Source organism: Myripristis murdjan, chromosome 15 (genome assembly GCF_902150065.1).
Source record: "Myripristis murdjan chromosome 15, fMyrMur1.1, whole genome shotgun sequence".
Taxonomy (NCBI): Eukaryota; Metazoa; Chordata; class Actinopteri; order Holocentriformes; family Holocentridae; genus Myripristis; species Myripristis murdjan.
The window spans coordinates 25,912,001-25,934,111 of NC_043994.1; the positions used below are offsets into that span (position 1 = coordinate 25,912,001).

Consider the following 22,111-nt stretch of genomic DNA (forward strand, 5'->3'; position numbering starts at 1 on the left):
TGTCACCATTTCGGTTTCATTAAATTCCACTTTGGTAAAGGGAAAAGAAATAAAAATCCCACTTCAGCTGCAAAGAAAATCAAGGGGTGAAAAGCTTTTTGAGCAATTGCGTTTAAACTGTTACATACTTTATGAACTTCAGAACACCAGTTTAATAAAATACGATTAAATATTCAGACTACAGATGAAAATTTAAACTGAATGTATGCTTTGCTGTCAGCCTAACATTGTGACAGTGCAATTTATTAGTGTCTAATAAATGTACTGAATGACCAGGTTCAAAGTTTCTTTATTTGAAGTGTCTTATTTATTCACTTTTCCATTTAAGTGGAAAATGGGTTTTTGTCAGTTACTGAATGTCACTTCATCAGTTCTTCAATTCATATGTATTTTACTGTCATAAAAGCAACCTGTAGTTACATTCAATATTTTTAAGCAACAAATATATTACATGTCATAAGCGTGCAATTCAAACTAAAACATCACTTGCTTCCTGCTACTTACTGAAAATGGCACACAAACCTAAAAAAAGAAAAGAAAAAACAAAAAAAAAAAGGGAAAATGAAAGCAAAAAAGAATTTTTGATTTGCAATGTAGCCTCTAAATAAAACAAAAATTTGAACTTACTGACACATCAATTAAGGCTTCTTCATAAATTATATTGCTGAAATTTAATGATGGCATTTTATAACATTCTAACTACACTATGTACAACATTGTTTTCGAAGTGTCATGACGGTTGGTGCTCAAGGTTTATATTTACACACTTTAGCCAACATGACCCTGTTTTCTTACATGTGACCCCCCCATCCCTCAAAAAAAAAAAAAAAAGAAAGAAAGAAAGAAAAAAAAAGCATCAAGTATGTTGGCTAGTACAACACCAAAAAGAAAGTGAAGCTAACAAATAGTTTTAATTGGCTGTACATAATGGCACATAAGCACATAAAATCTAAATGACATGATAGTTTTGAGAAATGGTTATACCATTTGCCAGTGCTTTTTCAAATCATTTAACCAGGAGATATGAAAACATTTCTTGGAAGAGCTCTGAAAACCCAGAATGCACCGAGGATCAAATGAAAACAAAAACAAAAACCATACACTCCGCTCTCAAGAATCACTGATATACTGAAACCCTCCACTGCCAGTGGAAAAAAAGTCTCTTGCAATTTATAGAAAGCATCAAACACAAAATTTCTCCTTTCACAAAGGGGTGACTGGAAAGTCTGATATTTTGAAATATGACAAAAACATGATGCAATATGATCAGGGGCTGGTTTTCCACAACTTTTTTTTTCTTTTTTTTTTTGCTTAAGTAGGTTCATATTTCTTCACAAAACTCTCACAGCCACCGGAAAGTGATGATCATAAAACAAAAGCTTGATAATTTGAGAAGAAACTATGCTTTAAATGGGTCACTAGAGGGTCTATGAGAGTAGAGAGGTTAATGAGAGGAAGGAAGAGCAATTTAAGATTTACGATTCCTCTAGGAAACCAGCCCCAGAATCAGCATAACAGAGTCAATTACCTTTACAAAGTTTTAGGGGGTTAAGCTATTTACAATATTTCCTTTATACAATGTGTATGTGCTATAGTATTTCCTTTCCCATGAGACACAGGGTTATAAATTAGTCCGATCTAGGCTACATCAAGTTGTAAACTAAAATTCATAAAAACTTTGCTAAGAACATGCTGATCACTCCAATACAAAAACATGAAAATTCAGTTTTTTTTGTTTGTTTTTTGTTTTGTTTTTACAGTCGTGTAGTTGAAATTTTCCTTTGTACACAAAAATTTTATCCAAGAGATTCCACCTCCCGCTCAAATCTCTTTTAAAGCCACAACTTGTTTATACAAATAAGATGAGCTTCTTCACATAATGTTGGAAAGGTAAACTGCTGCTCCTGGGCCCGTATTCACAAAGCGTTTAAATCTGAAGCACTAAGAGTTTCTGAAAACAGGACTGAATTATCGAGCGATGTGCTGAAGCTGAGGCCAGACTGACGTGTCGCGAGCCCGAGCGTTCTGGTGGCTCAGTGCAGTGCAGCTTGTACCGCACCATCGACCCTACCCTCCTACCCTCCTCCTCCTCCTCTTACTCATTTTCCCTGTCAGTCTCATTTCAATGTCTTTCAATTCCCCCCCAAAAAATAAAACATGTTTTGAATAAACACAAAGTTTTGTTTCTAAGAAATTCATCCATGATGGCTGTGTGTGTTCTCGTGTGTCGATGTGACGGTCTGAGGACTGACGATGCTGTATTGCTGTAAAGCCCCCTGAGGCAAATTTGTACTTTGTGATTTTGGGCTACACAAATAAAACTGACTTGAATTTTGAAATCATAATGATGCCTCAAAGTGTGACAAGCTTTTTTTTTAAAAAAAAAAAACAACAAAAAACAAACAAACAAAAAAAAAAAACAGCAGTAACAACTTCTCTTTGAGAATACTCATTAGATTTATAAGCATATTGGCAATCTGAATGTTAATATTCCTACTGTTAAGATAATTTGGTGTAATGGTGGGATGAATTTTAAATTCAAGGTTTTCCGTCACATCCCAGTGATCTGTTCGATAATAAATGTACTTGTAGCTCCACTGAAACACTTCTCTCTCCTGTTGTTCTGGTTTCATACATATATACACACATACACACACACACACACTTTGATTTACATATAAAATGCTTTTCAGAATTTATTTTTTGCAAAATTGTGTATTTGAGAAAGAGGACCCCCTTTATTTTAACACCTACTTAGGAAAAAGGCAGTTACTTTGGCTCTGCCTTTGAAGCATCTGTAAACACAGTCCCTAGAGCACTTTGCCCACCAAAAACATGTTGAGGATTATTAGTAAAACGGACATTGTCTTTTGGGATTTACTCCTAAACTGGCCGTCTGGGAGCAACTGTTAGCTACAAAGGCTTTGTGAATATGGCCCCTGCCCCTCATTTACCACAGCGCCTGCCCCGATGTTGAGTGCTGTGTGGTCTGAAAGGGTTGACTAATTTCCCATGGTAATATGATGGTGAGACTGAGGTGAGGGCCAGCTCACTGCGTTTGGTAGCCAGCCATGCTGAAGTTGGCCAGGTTGGACATGACGGGGCCGGGCTGGGGCTGAGGCTGGGACGGTGGAGATCCAAACCCTCCCATCCAGGCCGACTGGGACTGCCTGCAAACGAAAGCCGTCACTCTAGGATTAGTATAACTGCAGAACGATCGAGCTGTGTAATAAAATAAATCTCAGTGAAGTAAAGATCAAGGAGACATCAAACTGCCTCAGGGTGCAGGAACAATCCCATTAGTCTGCTTCAGCGTACAAACAGAAAAGAGTTCACTTTATTTTGACAAACATGGCAGAGAAAATCAATTAGATAGATATATTTACTCATCCCAAAAAACATTGCACAGGGACAACAGTAAACTACACAAAATATACCTCAACACTAGGAGAAAAAGATATATCTATATCTATAAATTAAACCCAACTAACAAAATAAAGTGGATCAATAAAAATAATATAACAAAAGAAAATCCTTTGCATACCCTATAAGAATAATAAAAATACATATACAAACAAGTATAAAATGTGTACACCTTTCATTTTTGAACCTTTGACATGTAATAGAATGTATATATAAATTACATGTATAGTCATTATCTATAATTTAAAGTATAATTTCCATTTCCAGTTAAAATTCTGGCAAAATATGCTGTGCGGCTAAGATTGCTGCCATCAGGAAAAGATATGAGCAGCAGCCGAGACTCCCCAAAATAAAACAACAGCAGATAATGAAATTAAAATGATTATCTTGGAGCAGCACGACAAGCTAGAGATGCACCAATGCTACTTAAAAAGAGCACCCATTCAATCCATTACTTTCACTAATTACTGCCGGCTTGAACTGTGAATTTGCCATCAGTGGACAAAATAAGATAAAGTCCGCTGGCTGTGAGCCAACACTTAAGAAAATCAAGACAGTTTGCTTTTACTTCTAACATTTGTGGGACTGTGGGTAGCACACACATCCAGATATTGTCTTGTGCAGGTGCGTAGGATAATAGGATGCGTTTCTCATCGAAGAGACAAATCCCGCACAAAAGGACATAATTGTTTCTCTAATTTTGTTTAAATGTTCGAAATGCCCTTATCTGGCCTTATACCCTTATAACATGAAATCATTACGCACAACTGTGTGCATGGGACACGGTGAAGCATCGGTACATATTGAAGGAGGTTTGCCATAGGAGACTTTCTGATGAACGTTTGTTATGACTGAAATGTCAGTAACTAAATATAAATCATGTCCTTAGTGCATAACGGGGAGAAAGAGTTATCCTGAACTCCTGAGGCATTTCAAAATTATATTATTTTGAGAACTGAGTGACATTCAACTCTGTTTACCACAATATAACAAGGTGAGGTGCCTTTCCATCTGAAACTGCATAGTCTGCCTTTAAGCATGTATAAAGAAAATAATGTCTTAATTTTACTATATACTGAAGAGTAAAACTCACTCTACTCCAAATCCCTGCTGGTTCCATGTCTGGCCGTACATGCTGTAGGAGGGAACCTGCCACCCGTTGGTCACGTACTGTCCGTACTGCTGCTGGGGGTTCCCATACACCTGGTTCCACTGCCCCCACTGACCGTAGTCCACCTGTGTTGACACACACACACAGAAGAAGACAAGCAGAGTAAATGACTTCACTGCCACTTTACACTCAGCAATATTCATTCAGCAGCGGTGCTCCACCTCAGTGAGGAAATTATCATCACTGCAAGGGAGAATGTGAAATTAAGACAAACGATGTAATTTAGTCTTAATATCTGAAGTTAAAATGAGTGTAGTCCAAATGTTTTAACAGTAATGATTATATTATGATTTCAAAAAAACATTTTTAGCACTAGAAAATCTACTGGAAACATAACAAGAATTGTTGCCCAAAGCACTAGAGCTGCATAAAATTACAGAGGAATTACATCACTTAAACACAGTTAGAAAACATGACGTTAAATCCAAAGAGTAATTTACCCTGCAAATGGCCCTCATAAACAAATAAGTCTGTTAAAATAATTATCAGAGAGCAATTGTTGTTACCTGCTTTGGCACAAACTGCAAAAACAGAGAAAAGGGAGACAAATATGGAGCCAAACCCCTACGCCTTACATTACAGTACAAACAGCATTCCCAATCCCTTATGCTGGTCTGCCTACCTGCTGTGGATTTTTAGCCATATCAGGAGATTCCTTGCCCCAGTAGCACTTTACCATGTGGCCTTCAATGGCTGTGCCATTTACTGAGACGATGGCATGGGCTGCACTTTCATGGGAGGAGAACCTTAAAAGGAAGAGAAATTAAATGTCTGAATTTCTGCCTGGCTGTGCAGATGAGCACATAGATTCAAAATGTATACCTCATACAGCTTTATGGTTATAGACAGCAGCAATATGGTGAATACAAGTAGGGCTGGGACAGCATGTTTATCTCCCAATTCAATACCATCACAATACTTGGGTGCCGATTTGATATGTATTGCGATTCTCACATATTTCAATTCTACAAGTATTGTGATTTGATATTACATTTTTTGTGATTTTTGCTTTTTGAATTATCCTCTGGTTTGCGGTCGTAAAGTTTCATGAGGCTGTGATTATCCTAAAGGTCACAACAGGTTTATATACTGGCATCGTGTTTCAAAAAATGGTCTCACTATGATGAAATGGCCACTATGGGGACTAACATCATCACACATGAATTGGGTCTCAGCTTTCCAGTTAAACCCAATCTATGCAACTCCACATTTGGACTGCATGGTTTGTGGCCCAAACTGCATGGGATTAGCATGAGATAGCCATGCAAAGGGGAGACCTGTGGCTGCCCAGAGAACCCATTTTCATTCAGAGATCTGGAGGTCAGAGGTCAAGGACCCCTCTGAAAATAGCCATGTCAGATTTTCTTGCCAAAAATTTTCCTAACTTATCTTTACTTTAAATTAATTCAGTAATAAAGAAATGGATTTCCAAAAAAAAAAAAAAAAAAAAAAAATCAACAGGAAAATAGCATTACTTCAGTGAATAATTTATTTTCCCCCACTCCTAGAACACAAAAGCTCCAAGGAGGGCCTCTGGAAGTGGGTGTAGAACAGATTGGTCTGTCCTATCATGTCATGTAGTTGTGTTGACATCTAGGGGTGAGATGTTGCAATGGATCACGTGTGTGACAACAGCCCTACCTGATGAAAGAGTATCCTTTCTCTGGGAAAACTCTGATTTCCATTATTTGACCAAATGGTGAGAAGGTCTGTCGCATTAGATGCTCTGAAATAAAAAAGAAAAAAAAGGTTCAGTGCTTTGGCTCTTCAAGGAAAACAATATGTAAATGTAGCCTAAGTAATTGTAGTAGTTGAGACATTATGAGTGCAGTTTGATGGTGGGCTGCCAACAGCCTGTGAGAGCACTTGCCTGTTAGTCCTGACTGGATTCCCCCGCAGTACACGGTGCAGTTCTGCGGGCTGGACTGAGTCACCACGTCTTCAAACCTCAGCTGCTTGGAGCCATCTTAAAGAAACAGGAACAATTTGAGAAGATTTACTGATGCTGATTTATAAAAAGAAGTACAAATGATTCAAAACAGACATTTGTGCTTTGAATCAAATCCAAGCTAAATAATTACAAAATGATTTATAAAAAGTCTGTCTTTATGCCAAAAGCAGTTGCATTATTGAAGTCTATCGGGGCTTCTGTCCGAGAAAAAAAATTCTTATCTCTGCTTCTCACATGATGGATTTCTCCCTGTATGATTGTTGAACATTGGTTTGAAATGGTGAATTATACAAAAAGCTCTTGTACTTAGATTTTGAGGGACTGACGCCAATACCTGATGTTTATCAATGTTTTGGAGAGCAAAAATTTGCCAAACAGTTTTAGTGTGGGGTTTTCCTTTAAAAACATACTGTCTTGAACGCTCTTTGGAGCCGGTGGCTTGCGTGTCGCCCAGTTGGTCCTGATCTGGCGTCCTCCTAGCCACTGCCCCCCCATGTGAACGATGGCATTCTCTGCATCCTGCAAGTGAAAAATAAAAGAGTTAACACCTTGCATTCAGTGCATCCACGAAGTTTAACAGCAGCACTAATCAAATTTCAGAATATACATTATTGTATATAATCAACTATTCAACTCATATTTAAAATAGTGGTTAACTACAAATTAAACGTGTCTGTAATTAAGATTTCACTTCAAACTATGGTTTTAACTATGATTAATTATATTTCAATTGGATTAAAAAGTAGGATAATAAACAGAAAATAGAAATAACCTTCATTTTGTGTTCTTGCACTGGAGCCTTACCAGTTTGTTGTAGAAGGACACAAATCCATACCCCTTTGATTTGCCTGTCGTCATGTCCTTCACAACACGGGTGTCCCTGTAGGGAAACGCCAGAGGAACTTTAGTGCCCTTCCCAACGTCTTGACTTCAAACTAAAAGGAACCACGCAAAACACACTGAACTGTGAATCCTCTACATTGGCCTACATTAATGTAAATTAGCTATCATGACCCTGGACTGAGCACTGACTGGTAATACTAACATCAAAGCAACACTTGAAAACAAAAAAACAAGTACAAATACATGCAGCCTACACTATTGGTTTAACATGTTTTCAGATTCTTTAATGGTTCCTTGCCACTAGAGCACCACTTCTTGTTCAATCTTCACACTAGTAGGCTATTGATTTAAATTCACAAAGATTATGGATTACCATGCATTCTTAAAATCTGCTGTTGGTGCTCTTCCTACAAATAGAAATATATAAAAAATATCAAAGAGAAAAAAAGGAATTAAACGGCATACATGGCCTGTTAACAGATTTCTTTATTTTTCCTGGTCAATTCTTTACCACCAATATGGAGTTTGGGGAGCTGCAAATTTTGAGAAATTGACATTTTCAGAATTTTTGGAGAGGAGCATTACACTACAAACAGTACTATGCAAATCAAAATGAGACAATTGAAACATAGATTTAGAGGAGTACATTGAGTATTGGAGTTTGTTAATCTAAGCTAGATCATGTTAATACACAGCATCTACAATAAAGACATATGGAAAGCAATGGAATAAATAGAGGAAAAAAACTACATCTGAGTCTCCAGAGTGCACAGTTCCTTGCTGTTAGCCTTCAAGCTCCTGTCCAATCCTATGAGCATTTCTGTAAAATAACCAAAGTGCTATTACTTCACTGAGACCCACAACTACAGGTAAGTTGAAAGCTGTTCAGGTTCATACACAAAGCTTACATTCTGTTGACATTCAAGACAAGTTACTTACCATAGCCTAAAAAAACATATAAAAAGGAAGAATAGGCTACAAGCTGACACTTCAGTCATGAGAACAGTGAGACACTACAACACATAGACCACTGGTGAATAACAGCCTACAAGAATTATCCTGCTAACTATGACTTGACTGAGGCTGCTGCATTCTGCTAGGGGTATTTTTCTTATCACAACATAGCAGTACACTTGTTGCCAAGAGGCTCATCCCATCCTGATATTTACTTTCATACAATAGTTAGAATAATTTTAATTCATCATCATCATCATCATCAACTATGTTTACATGCATGCCAGTGCTCTTTAACACATGACATTAACGCAACAAAGAATATTCTTAATTTAAACATAGGGTGAAGCCGTTGTATATTAACTATCTCTGTCTACATAAAAAAACACTGCATTTCTCTGTGATATAGTTGTAGTCTAGAGTCCAGTCTCTCATCCAAATTTTCTCAACACTAATTAACTACTAGGGTTTCCACACTTCCAGTAAATATTTTGCCAGCTAGTTTCAGTGAGGTTGCACAACCTTGCATGTATCTCAATAAATACTAATCGTGATGCACTCAATGAAACTTCACCTATAGCAGTAATGCTGATAAACATTTTTTAACTGTGGAAATTATTTTCAGTGCTTGACAATGAGAGAAAAATGACATCAGTTCACATTAGATTGATGCTCTATTAGAGGCCTGGTGTATGTGTCATGAAGAACAGCTGACACTGAAACACTGACAACCTTTACACCTGGCATTAGCGTGCATGATCACACTGCAAACATGCGTGACATCTAGTTGTCAATGCGCCTAAAACGCCAAGACCTGAGAGCCGGATGCACCTGCAGAGCCGGTCAGAGACACATTACGACACAATGTAAACATAATGTACCTCCAATCCGTTATGTGAACATAAATAAACTTTAAATTTAACTGGGATGTGCACAGTGCAGCTTGGATCATTTTTCAAACGGAACTAAATATTACAAGAGGAAGTGACATGTGCAACTCTCTTGCAAACAAAAAAATTAATTAAGCCAATTTCACGACATATACTGGAGATGTATTTGAAGGTTAGGTGTAAATGCATGGCAGCTAAATTATAACTACAGACAATCTGGATACAAGACCTGCTGATGCCAGATTTAAAGGAGGGGCCATTGCTCAGTGAATATTCTTTGTGCTAGTAATTTTTCTATTTCAGGAAGTCAGTGATGAACGTTGTTCCCTGTACATAGTGTGACTAACACGGTTAAATTAGTAATGACACTGCATGGACAAACAACCTAAACCGGGAAAAAAAATCCCTTATCACTGCATGTGTGAATTTCAGTTATTTTTCTATTCACAGTAAAAAGACAATACTTATTGTGTGCATGTAAACATAGTCATTGATGCTTTTAGTTTCAGTTCTAATAAAGGCTATTATGGAATATCTTAAACAAAGACAAAACATAACTTCATGAGAAGAAACAATATACTGCATTGAAGTAACTGCACTATACACAAAAACAAAGTGACCTTCAGATGAAAAACTTACGAGATTTTCCCAAAAGGTGCAAATGCAGCCTTGACATCCTCAGTGGTGATCTCAGGGCTCAAATCACCCACAAAAACATGGAAGTGATCTGGGGGGAAAGAAGGGACAAAAAAAGACCATTTACAATTCTCCAGTAAAATTACATGTAAGTCTTTGTGATCCTCCAATTTGCTTAACACTTACTGGATGTGTCTTTCTTCTGGCTACTTGGAGTGGTGGCCCAATTTACTTTGACCTCCTGAAAGCAGAGAAGGTCACAAAGAGCATTTTAAGACGGGTGGGTGGAGTAGGGGGGGACTGGTGATACACACATTCTCAACACATAAAAAACAAACAGCTGATCAGAGGAGCGACTACAGGAGAATTCAGTATCTGTCTCATGCTGCTTTTAATTCCAGATTGAGAAAATGAACCTACCTTTCCTAATATCTTCCTCCCATTCATGGCTGCAAGGGCTGCAGCTGCATCTCTGTGTTCAAAGAACTCCACAAAGCAATATGGGTCATTGCTTGTGTGCTGCAAAAGAGATGAAGTCCAACAGGTGAATTCAACGTCCTCAAGTGCTTCCTCTTATTTTTTTTTTTGTGGACATGGATGACAAAGATAATTTGGTCTGCAACCTAATTTCACTTCCACAAAGCACCACAGCTTACAAATGGTTCTTATTTGAATATTAACACCATGATGTATAGACAAATGTGCTGGAATAAAAATTCATTTCTATATTGGGTGGGCAAAGCGCTTACGCCAGATGATACATTTTCATTCTATTTGCGTTTTTTGTAATTGTAGCGTCAATTTTCAGTAATCCTCCTGCTGCAGGGCTGCTAACAAAAAGTCAAGAGTGAATATTATAGCGATACAATAACGGACCAGTGTTGACAGTACTGGCCCGCGTGCTGTAGGACATCTTCCAGCAGACATCTTAACTGAACAATACTAAAGGAGCTATTGTGTAAACATAAACCACAGACACTAATTATCAAGTTACACCAGTCTACCCAATTCAAAAGAAAGAGAGTCCTTCCAAACCCCACACTCGCCAGACAGGATAGTCCATTAAAGTGATTTGATTTTGCAGACAAAAAAAAAAAAAAAATTGCCAACCACAAACTCCTCCGTCATTACATCAGCGGAGGGTGGAGCTCTCGATGTAACCACTTCAGACAACCAGTAGCAAAGGGTTAGGATAATGAAGTTGTGTAGACTGAGGGCTAGCCATTTATGTACTCAGGACATGGATCATTGTTCCTCATTTCATACAGAAAAACATAATGCAGTCGGTTGATGTCATGTAACAAAGGAATAGCTTTATTACATATATTAAAACACCCCTCTCTGATAAATAGGCTATTAAGGGCAAATTAGGGCTGTTAAGTTTAAGTTTTAAATCTATGCAAAAAGGAGCTGAATAGTAAAATCCAGATTTTGTGAATTATAATGTTATAATAGCCCCAATACACTCATGCACACAGAACGTGCAAGCCCAGAAAATCATGCACACGTTACCAGTCCTGTGATCATACCCACAAAGATTTCCATCAGTTACTGGTAGAAGTTGGTGAAACACAAGAAAATCTAGATTAAAATTGTGAAATGCTTAAATAAATAAATAAATAAATAACATGAGATTTTGTTTTTTGGCCATGATCGCCCAACCCTTGTGCTAAGACATGGTGCCTTTCTTGCTACAACCCGAGTCTTCACATATTATTAAAAAAAAAAAAAAAAAATGACATCATACATCACAAACCTATCCATAAAATGCTCAATTGCACGCATTAAGATTCAGTCCATCATTGAGGATGTGTACTTCCATTCCAGATGCGCTGGGTCAACTACTTATATTTTCTATTATATTACAATAAATGAATGGGACAGCTGCAAGAAGCATTGCTTAAAAAATATATATCCTGCTCGTGTGTGCTTGGAATTCCTGCCAGATACTATATGCCTTAAGCGCCACAATATGAATGGTTCATTTTTTACTGCCAAAGGCCTTTTGAATAACCTCAAAGCGCATAATTTCTAATTTGTGGAAACTGCTCTGCAACTGTGAATTGAATAATACACACGGTGGAAACTACTGAGGTTGCCAACCTGACCTCTGATGGAAATAAAAAGCCAACCATCTACACAATGGATGTATATTGTGTTATGTTGCATTTACATTGTAGGAACTGAACTGGTGCTCCTTTTTAGACTTACAACAAGCTCCAGGACATTTCAACACACACACACACACACACACACACACACACACACACACACACACACACACACACACACACACACACACACACAGGTGTTGATGAACACAACTGCCTGTAAAAGCTTGTGACCTTTTTGTGGCGGGGCATTCTCTTTTACCACAAAGCTCACCCCATTGTCCACAAAATATGTCTCAAAACTGTAAAAATGGCACCTTCCTTGCCCAATGTGGGGTTTTAGGTGGGATCAGGTGGTCAGCCCCATTCACAGATAAAACCTCAGTGACCTCTAGAGAGAGACTGGATTTCATGTGGCTTCCTGAGACTGGATTTCATGTGGCTTCCTGTCTCAAAATGATGCCACTTGGTCCTTCCTGCCAACCCAAAGGTGCAGTTCACCTCAAATGTGTGCTCAAACTTCTTCTTGCAAGGATTATCCAGTAACTAGAGACACAAAATCTAAATCCACTATATAGTTAAATAAAAAATACAGATCTTTGCTGAGCTTTAGGTTGGAATTGTGTAATTTATCACCATATAGCCTATTCACATACTGAATATCAAAGGTGAAAGGTCTATAGATATTGAATAGATATATTTCTGTTTTTTATTACACTTAAAGTATGCAGAGGTTTTTCCTCTTTCTTACAATCTTTGTATTGATCCACTTTATTTTGTTACCTGTGTTTACATATTTCCCCTAGAGTTGAGAGGTATAGTTTGTGTAGTTTAATACTGTCTCTCTTGTTTGTTTGCACAACCTGCTGCTGTGACACAATTAACAATTTGGGATCAATAAAGTATAGCTGTCTGTCCATTTAAAATTCACTACATAAAATTTCCAGCCTAAAACAGCAGAGTCGTTGCTCGCTGAGAGACTGATGAATGATGTCTTCTGAAGTCCTCAGGAAGAAATGTCAGGGTTACCCTCTTGTCCAGATGGGAATGAGTCAGGTTTTTCCCCATAGGGCAGCAGCAGATGCAGCATTACACGACAATATCTGTAGAAAAAAATGCGGGCTACTTACCTCAGTTATCATTTTACAGCTTTTGCAAGGTCCTATCTGAGTGAAGAGCTGCAGGATCAAAATTTCTGTCACATCTCTGGAGAGGTTCCCCACATATCTGGAGGGAGAGAGGATGTTCATTTTGACAACTCTGACTGTCTATTGAGGGTAATGGTGACGTGACACTGATAAAGTTACCAACCTAACCACACTGGGATATAACAAGGTGATTAGCTCGGTGCTGAATGAGCAGTCAAACAGGTGATGAGTCTGTAATATCCAGTAAGTGATAACACAAACTGGCCTAGTCACAATTAGCCAAGCTAGTTCGCAGCCACGCGTAACGTTACCTTTTATATTTGAGATTGTACACAAACATGAAATGGCGAGGTTGTAGTTTTGTCGTAGCATAACCAAGGCTAACAGTTAGCTACTTAACCCAACGTTAGTAGAAACACACAACGTTAATGTTATCTAACTAAGGGTTAACTAGGCTTTGTGGCTGTTAAGAGAGCAGCTAGCCGGAGCCGTTAAGCAAAGCTAACGGCCAGCTAATGTTTGTTACCGAATCTACTTACAAGGTTTTGGGGTGGCTGTCGTCGTCCATGCTTAATACTGAGAGTCAGCAAGCTAGAAAACGTTAGTTACTAGCTATTAATCTGACGGTAAGTGACTCCGGTGCGCACTGCTACAACAACTAGCTAACTAGCTTAGCAGCTAGCTAACCGGGCGGTAGGGCATACGTGACGCTGGGAGTCCACGGGAGCGTGCGTGCCTGCGTGTGTGCAAGAAAGATATTTATTGGCGTAGCGTGAGGCTGACCATTGTAGCGTCGCGATGAGGATATATGTACAAATATTTTTTTTTTAAATCACTAATTAACTATTAACTAACACATCATACGGACAAACGACGAGCTCATTCGTGACTTATTTTCCTCAGAAATAAGTAATTTGCAAATTGTGTCGTAGGCTTTTATTTTGAAATGTCACGCAAGGGTGAGTTTGTTTTTTCCACCGGCGTCCGGCGGTGTGTGGCAGCGGCTCGAACCGTCCGGACTCTTCCAGAAGCTGAGCCCTGTCAGCTGTCTGAGCGCAGGAGGCCTGGGGTTATTATTGGGGAGATAATAATACGCTCGTCTTGAATGTGACTGCAGACTTTTCTGAATTACAAAAAAAAAGGATCAAATTTAAAGAAAAAATCAGTCTTGAATCAGTGCGCACCCTGCTGTACAAATTTAAAGGGCAATAAACAAAATGATGTCTCATATACAGGCGTCTGAGGTTTTGTGTGAGTGTTCTGATGAAGAATAAAATGATTGAAAATGATCTCTGACTGTAACTTCCACCATGCAACTAAATCAATAGATCGACCAACTAATCAAGCAGTCAGTCACACCTTATATGGCACACAAGGCAATGCAATACAATGTGCTTCACAATAAAAGCGACATTAAGGTAACTAATTAAGGCATTAAGATAGAAGTAGAGTAGACAGAATTTTTTCCTTTAATTTCTCTCCTGTTTTCGTACACTAGCAGTCAGCTGAATGAGCACATGGGTGAGGATGGATTGTCCTGATGAGAGGTTTCACTGTGCCCACTGTAGTCATCACACCACCTACAGTATAGACAGTTATGTAATGCAATACCAAGTCATATCTAACAGCAGGCTGGTTTGCCTACAGACTGGATTCCCTTGGACAAGATCTCATCAAGAGGGGATCCTGAGTCTGTTGTGCATCTATTCGACAGGCCCGGGATTCCCTTGTTTGTTTGCTGTGATGGTTTCCAAACAGGGAGTCCTCCAGCAACAACAGGACCAGTTCAATTACAGAGTCACACTAAACAAGCTTTGATTATTATGATCAGAGAGGCACCACTGTCTCCAAGGTTAACCCTCCTGTTATCTTTAGGGGTCAACTTGACCCCTTGTAATGTTTGAGGCATCATAACATCGTTATTGCTTCATATTTCATGTTTTTTACTAATTCAATTGGGCAATCAGGCACACATGATGTTTTCAGTGTTGTGTTCAGGTTTAATTTAGGGTGCAGTTGACCCCAGGCTGTTTTAGCTGTCCCTCTGCTTTAGGGCCCTCATAAAACAAAAACCATATCTGTATTAGTGTGAGAGCCACTTATGATTAATGGGACATTTGGGAGGAAAAAACATGATTCCTACAAGAACTTTGATTCGTAATCCAGTGAGTGTGGGAGCTATTGTTTTATTTAAAGGGCTATTTAGGTAGTCAAACCACACAAAGTATCTGACACATAAACTTGGGTGACAATTTTGATTCTAATCATTTCCTGGAGGTTGAAATTAAATTGATAAAACATTTTTATGAGAATTTGAAGGTAACAGGAGGTTAAAGCAAAAAAAAAAAAAATAAATAAATAAAAAAGGAAAAAAAAAGCTCATATATGGTGTCTTTGGGTCCACAATCTTATCATCAAATCGGTCATAAATCAATCCATTGTGTGGCATTATTTTAAGGGGTGCTTGGCATGACAACAAAAGTTTTTTTAGGGGGGATTCATGCCATCCCCATGCCACCCCAGCATTTTCCGCCCCCTCCAGCATTGATTCCGCTATTTCGAGAAACTTCCAGCCCCCTTTTGCCACGTCACTTGAAGGAATCTTTAAAGGGTCCGTCGCCTGTATAAAAATGTCTCAATACTCAGCTGCCAGCGGCATCATGAACAGCATGAGGACGCAGTCGCCGATAGTGGCAATGGCAAACACCAATAATAATAACGACCCCCTGCCTCTCGGATGGGAGGTAAAAATTGACCCTCAGACCGGGTGGCCTTTCTTTGTGGATCACAACAACCGCACCACAACCTGGAATGACCCGAGACACGACGCCAAAAAGGTAGGAGAGCGCCGGGATAAATAAAGTTGTCCGTGTTAACATTATCACTTCCAGACACCAGATAAAAACTCCTCGCATGGATTTATTTCCCTGTTGCATTTTTCCTCCGTCGATATATTTCTTTTCTCTCTCTTTTTTTTGGTACGCATGTATCACGCCAACACCGTAGTGCTGCTTTCACTATTTGATATTTATTTATTTATTTATTGTTGTTGACCATAGGCCTTCTTTGGCACCGTCGCCTCCCCCTCACTGACAGCTCATAAGCCTATTTTAACGGGTGATCAGCCCCGTTATATTCCCGTGTCATGATCTAAGCCTATAATTGGTCGATGACTCACCCTGCAGTATGTAAAGGCTACCTAGTGTTGAGCTTTGATTTTGGTGATGTTTGTTTCCAGACTGCGACGTATGTTCACATTAAACTTTTTGCCTTACAAGGGATTGGAATTGAGGCTGGTTCAGTTCACACTCGGCCCTGCAGCTGAGCACAGAGCCGCTGCCTGCCCCGGCCAATTCAGTTTAACCATACATATATGTACACCATAGATGTGCATATGTATTTATAAACGTGTTTTATTCCATGTCAAAACAAAGTGGTCTGCAGAATCAGCCTGCAAAATGTTGAAGGATTGAAATGGAGGGGGGTTCACAAGCTGCCAGTTGGCAATCTTTCGTCTAAAGAGAGATCAACACTCGCCGTTGTCCAAAGTTAGTGTCCCGAAAGAATCTGCTGGAAAGACACAGCTGTCAGGGGGATAAAATTGGTGCAATGCTGCTGCCAGTGTGCAAGCGTCCCATACTGAAATGGCAGAGGGCAAAGGGTCGTTCACAGCTATTTCACAACTTTGTCCTAGGAAAAAAAAAAAGAAAAAGAAAAATTGCCACTGGATGCTATGTAAATATATGTTTTGTGTATCTTTTGTTACAGTGATTTGAAGCAGAACTTGTGCTACTTTTGTATCATCAACACTAGACTGTTGCTCACACTGTGGGCCTCCTTGGCTGTCATTGACAGGTGTCTTACATATAGGCCACCAGCTGGACTGTCATTAGCTATACCATGAGAACATCCTTAAGTAATTTTCCTAACTCACTTAATGAAAAAAATACTATAGTAAACCTATTTTTAAATTGCTCTTATAAATTGTTTTGTTCCCAAATTATTCATGTTACCATACTTAATGTGATTGTTTGAAATTCCTGTCACTGTAATATTACTGTAATAGGCCTATTATTCCTCTGATAGGTACTCTAAAGTTTTAGTGTGATATCTGAATTGCATCTTCGAGGATTACTGATAATGACAGGTTAGGCCACAGAATATATTACGCAGAAGAAAAGCAGTTGTCAAATCATTCATGGCAATCATAAGCAACAAAAAGATTAAAATCCTTGATTGGTTCTGTTTAACATAGTTGGCAACCGAGGGCACACAAAGATAACTTGGTGTATTACATTATGAGGTCAGATAAAATGGCGTGTTGGTTTAGTGGGTGTGTCAAATTAATGTGTTTGGGATACGTCAGGAAAATCTGGCCAGGCGAGTGTTGTCACACTGACTGTGAGCAACATGTCACATATGAACACAGCGCTTTTTTGATAGGACGTAACGTCACACTTGGTGCACAGTAGTTATTTTCATTCCACAAATGGTCAAGGAGGTGATACTTTTGGCATCCCACATGGAAATTTCACATTGTGACCTATGGACCTTCCTTGTTATGTCATTGCTCAGTTATGTTAGAGGCATTTTTTTTTTTCTTTTTTAAAATACCATCAGGTTTTGGCCATGTCTTGTATTCCCCATAAACTATGTATTACAGTAGAATTACACATCCCCTATTGTTAAGTTAGGATAATTTGGTCCTATATATTGAGATTTCTGGCTCATTTGTATTGAGTAACTACTGAGTAAGTGACTGATTAAATAATTTACCCAAGTAGAAGTATTGTCACTTTGTCTGCCCAAGGAAATAGTATGAGCAAGTCAGTTTCTCACAGACTTTGTTGCATTTAAAAAACAAAAAAATAGAAAAACAATTACAGTTCTTCAAAAATTCACTGGTTTCCTGGCATGAACCCAGTACTGTAGTAGGTTATTATTGCCTGCCTGTTATTGTACTTTTAATCAAATCAACAATTATTTTGTGTCCTGTAAATGACAGATCTCATTCTGTTAACTATTTATGTCTAAAATACTCGAGTCCTTTGTTATAAGTGAAAATGCAGGCTTCAAAGTTCCCTAGAAAGCTGTTACTTATAAGCTGTGCTCAGGTGTAGTACCTAGATTTGTGCTGGAATCTTTTATGATGAATAATGACTCAATCCAGAGACTACGACTATTGATTTAACATAATTGATCGTATCGCTGTGTTATGACTGTCTCTTAGGTCAACCAGCTGTCACAAAATGGACCTAGCAGGCCACCAGATCCAAGCCCCCAGGAGCCACAGAAGACCTTTGTGAGGGAGATGAAGCACCCCATCCTTCGCCAAGGGTATGTGCCAATCCCCGTCTTCCACGAGGGCGCAGACCTCCGACAGCAGCAGCACCCGTGTTTCTCCTACATCCAGCCAGCCACTGCACAGACTATTCGGACAGAGGGCCAAGCGCCTTCACCTACACTCGGGCTCCACTGCAGGCCCAGATCACCGTTACATGGACCTTCAGACAGCTGCCCCACTGAGGCTGGCAAGCCCTGCTCGCCTGTTTCACAAACACCAGAGGTAAGGTTGGAGTGGATACTTTCCCTTTTTGCTGAGAGAGAGAGAGAGAGAGAGAGAGGGAGAGGGAGAGAGAGAGAGAGAGAAAAATGGTATTATCTGCCCACGCATGCTGTATTAACGTATAATTTGTATGCAGAAATGCACTTCACAGAATGGTTGGATAGCACAACAACTTGTAAGAAGCACTTGATTTTGGAATGGAAAAGAAATACCTCCACTATGAGTTTACACTGACTCAATCTTTGTTTTGGTTTTTGTTTTTTTTAAATAATTTTTAAGGTTCACTCTGCCCCGCTACACCAAACCTCACGACCCAGCAGCACTGGCCTCCAGGCAGGTTACATCCCCATCCCAGTGATCCATGAAAGTGGAGGAAACCAAGCACAACCACAGGCACAGTTAAATCCCTCTGTCTACTCTCAGCGCAACCCGTACTCAGAGCACCAGCAGCCTTTCCATCGCCTTCAGCCAGAGGAATGGGCTGGCCACTGTGGAGCGATGCAGTCCCCTCGGGAAAGAGCTTCTCCGATTCTGCTTCCCCAGCATCGCGAAGCCACTCCTATCCACCTCCAGCCTCATATGAGAAGCCAGTCTCCCATCATAACGCAGGTGTTGGGGGAGAGACCACAGGTAACATGACTGTCATATGATATACACTAGGATTTATCTTTAGGACACCATGATATGGACTCTTACTTTCTTGATTTTATGTAGTTCCTATTGAAACTGTATGTTTGGGTGGGACGTAGTGCAGGCAGGGATAATTTCACAATTGCAAACCAATAGGATATTGCCTTGAGAGAGAAACACAATTTTATTTCAAGGGATAGGTGGATGAGAGAGGTGTTTAAAGACTTGTGAAGCACAGGATGATGTAACCATTGAAGATACTTTACAGGAAGTAGAAGTCATGTGAGGTCACGTCATGGGGACTTAAATCCCCTGAGAAAGACCAAGATTGTTATTATGAGATTCTAATAATTTCCTTGTTTTCCCAGGCACAGCAGCATGTCCTCACAAGAGAAACACCCCTGAAAGTTGAGCACGATCCAAGCAGTCAGCACAGACCCGAGAACCTGCAGTTCGCCCAGTCTTTAAACACAGAGGCTGATAGTCAAAAGCCTCAACAGTTCCAGCAACCACAGGTTCAACAGTTCCAGCAGCCTCCACCTCAACCGTACCAACAGCCACCTCCTCCACCGCCTCAATCGTACCAACAGCCTCCGCCTCAGCCATACCAACAGCCTCCGCCTCAGCCGTACCAACAGCCACTGCCTCCACCGCCTCAACCGTACCAACAGCCACCGCCTCAGCCGTACCAACAGCCACCACCTCAGCCATACCAACAGCCACTGCCTCCACCACCTCAACCGTACCAACAGCCACCGCCTCAGCCATACCAACAGCCGCCGCCTCCACCGCCTCAGCCATACCAACAGCCACCGCCTCCACCGCCTCAGCCATACCAACAGCCACCGCCTCAGCAGTTCCAGCAAACACCAACACAGCAACCACAACAGTTCCAACAACCACAACAGTTTCAACAGACACAACCTCAGACATCTCAGCAGTTCCAGCAGCCGGAGCCTTCGTCACCGTCACAGTTTCAGCAACAGCCTCAACAACCGGAGCAACCACAGCAGCCACATCAAACAACAAATATCACCGTCCACATACCTCCCAAACCAGAGGCTCAGGACTATGCAGCTCCTTCAGAGGTCCCACCTGTAAGGGCAGAAGCTGAGCCAGCTGTCCAGTGCCCGAGTCACCCAGGTTTGGCTAAGGTGCAGCAGATAGTAGAAAGAGTCGCCAAACTGGAGCAGGAGGTGAAATGCTTTGATGGGAAGAGGAATGATAAGAAATACTTATTACTGGAGGAGCTGCTGACCAAAGAGCTTTTAGCACTGGACTCGGTCGACCCAGAGGGGCGTGCCGATGTACGGCAGGCAAGACGGGATGGAGTCCGTCGTGTTCAAACCATACTGGAAGAACTGGAGCAACTGGAGGAGCAGCAGCCAACCAGTCTGCCTGCCAGTGAGAGCTCGATGGAGGGCGACAACCTCCTGCAGAAAGGAGAGCCCAGTATGATCAGTAAGGAACATGCTGAGATGTCAAGGGAAATATCGTAATGACTGCACAGCTTCATAACTAAGAGGAGAGAAAGATGGCCTGCTGAGAATTTGATGGACGACAAGTCTGCTCCCGCCAACTTTCTCACTCCTCTTCCACTTCAGCATTTGTGGAACTTTAACTTGCATGCATTGATTAATGGTGTTGGTATTTCCTGGCATTCACCACATAATTGATGGTAGCTAAGTGCAATCATGTTTTTAAGCCAATGTTGCTGCCTTCTATGTAGTGCCAATGTCTTCATAAAAAAGACAAGCTGTCATGATCAAGGTGTTGACAACAATTTTGAGTTAAAATGGATTTCGAATAAGAGGCCTTTATCAATCAGCGGAAGGACAAGTATTTCACTCAATAAATCTTATGTTTAGTTGCCTTTTGTCTTGTGTTGTATGAAGCTTTTCTTTATTCTGACAGAACGGTTACAACACCAGTGCAAAAGTTCCGGCTTTAAATCAGTTATACTAACTGCACAACTCAGCCAACAGAAAAACATTATTCCCTTATAGCCACAAGGCCATTTTGTCGGAGCTGCTATGTCATAGAAGTTACTACGTTTATTAGATGCTGCTTTTTGGTGCATTACGTATTTTGCTGTCTTTGCACTTAAGCCACCATTCTTGAAATGTATCATGCTGAAAAGTCAGCAGCACTTCATTTGAAATATTTCTGTTTTGCAAGTTTTGATTGATATATTGTTTGAGTGTTTGTATGTGTATTGGTTTACTTGTTACTTCAAAAACATTATATCAATATATTTTGAATCCAGAAATCAAAGTAATGATTTGTGAATTTTGGTACATTTAACAATGTGTATTGACAGAAATGGATGTGAGTTGTGTATCATACTTGAGATGTGAGACAATCAGCACTTGCTGCTAATTATGAATCACAGTTTAAGAGTGTCAGAGTGTCCTTATATAACTTTCAAAGCCACAATCTGTAATAGGATAACAGTCAAAAGGCATACAAACTTCAAAATGCCAGCAGTGAGAAATTACTGAGTTCATACACAGAGGGTGCAAGGAACCACAATCTGTTTCATGGTAAAGGTAATTTTCTGAATGCATTCTGATTGTTTGTATACATCAGCACTGTGGGGTGAGTTGTCTTTGCTTTCAGTTGCTTTCATTCAGAAAAATCTCCGGGGAAGCTGTTTACCCAAAACACCTGTACAAATTATGGATTGTGGCTCACTGTTTTATCACAGCTTGTGACTAGCAGGTTAATGCGATATTGGAAACAAGTCACGTAGGTATGGTTGAAAATAAAATGTATTTAATGACATTGA

The 22,111-nt window shown here is 39.9% G+C and overlaps 2 protein-coding genes across 2 annotated transcripts; one reads left to right on the plus strand and one right to left on the minus strand.

Annotated features, from left to right (window-relative positions):
- Positions 1-273: 273 nt before the first annotated feature.
- On the minus strand, positions 274-14,019 carry tial1 (TIA1 cytotoxic granule-associated RNA binding protein-like 1). Its single transcript, XM_030070367.1, has 12 exons — positions 13,667-14,019; positions 13,110-13,206; positions 10,289-10,387; positions 10,055-10,109; positions 9,872-9,959; positions 7,350-7,425; positions 6,956-7,064; positions 6,465-6,560; positions 6,236-6,320; positions 5,217-5,340; positions 4,517-4,659; positions 274-3,170 (listed from the first exon to the last, which is right to left on the minus strand). Exons 1-12 carry the CDS (start codon positions 13,693-13,695, stop codon positions 3,050-3,052), a joined length of 1,122 nt encoding a protein of 373 aa, XP_029926227.1. The 5' UTR covers positions 13,696-14,019; the 3' UTR covers positions 274-3,049.
- A 1,738-nt stretch (positions 14,020-15,757) lies between these two features.
- bag3 (BCL2 associated athanogene 3) lies at positions 15,758-22,111 on the plus strand. Its single transcript, XM_030071373.1, has 4 exons — positions 15,758-15,964; positions 18,358-18,693; positions 18,973-19,323; positions 19,692-22,111. Exons 1-4 carry the CDS (start codon positions 15,758-15,760, stop codon positions 20,820-20,822), a joined length of 2,025 nt encoding a protein of 674 aa, XP_029927233.1. The 3' UTR covers positions 20,823-22,111.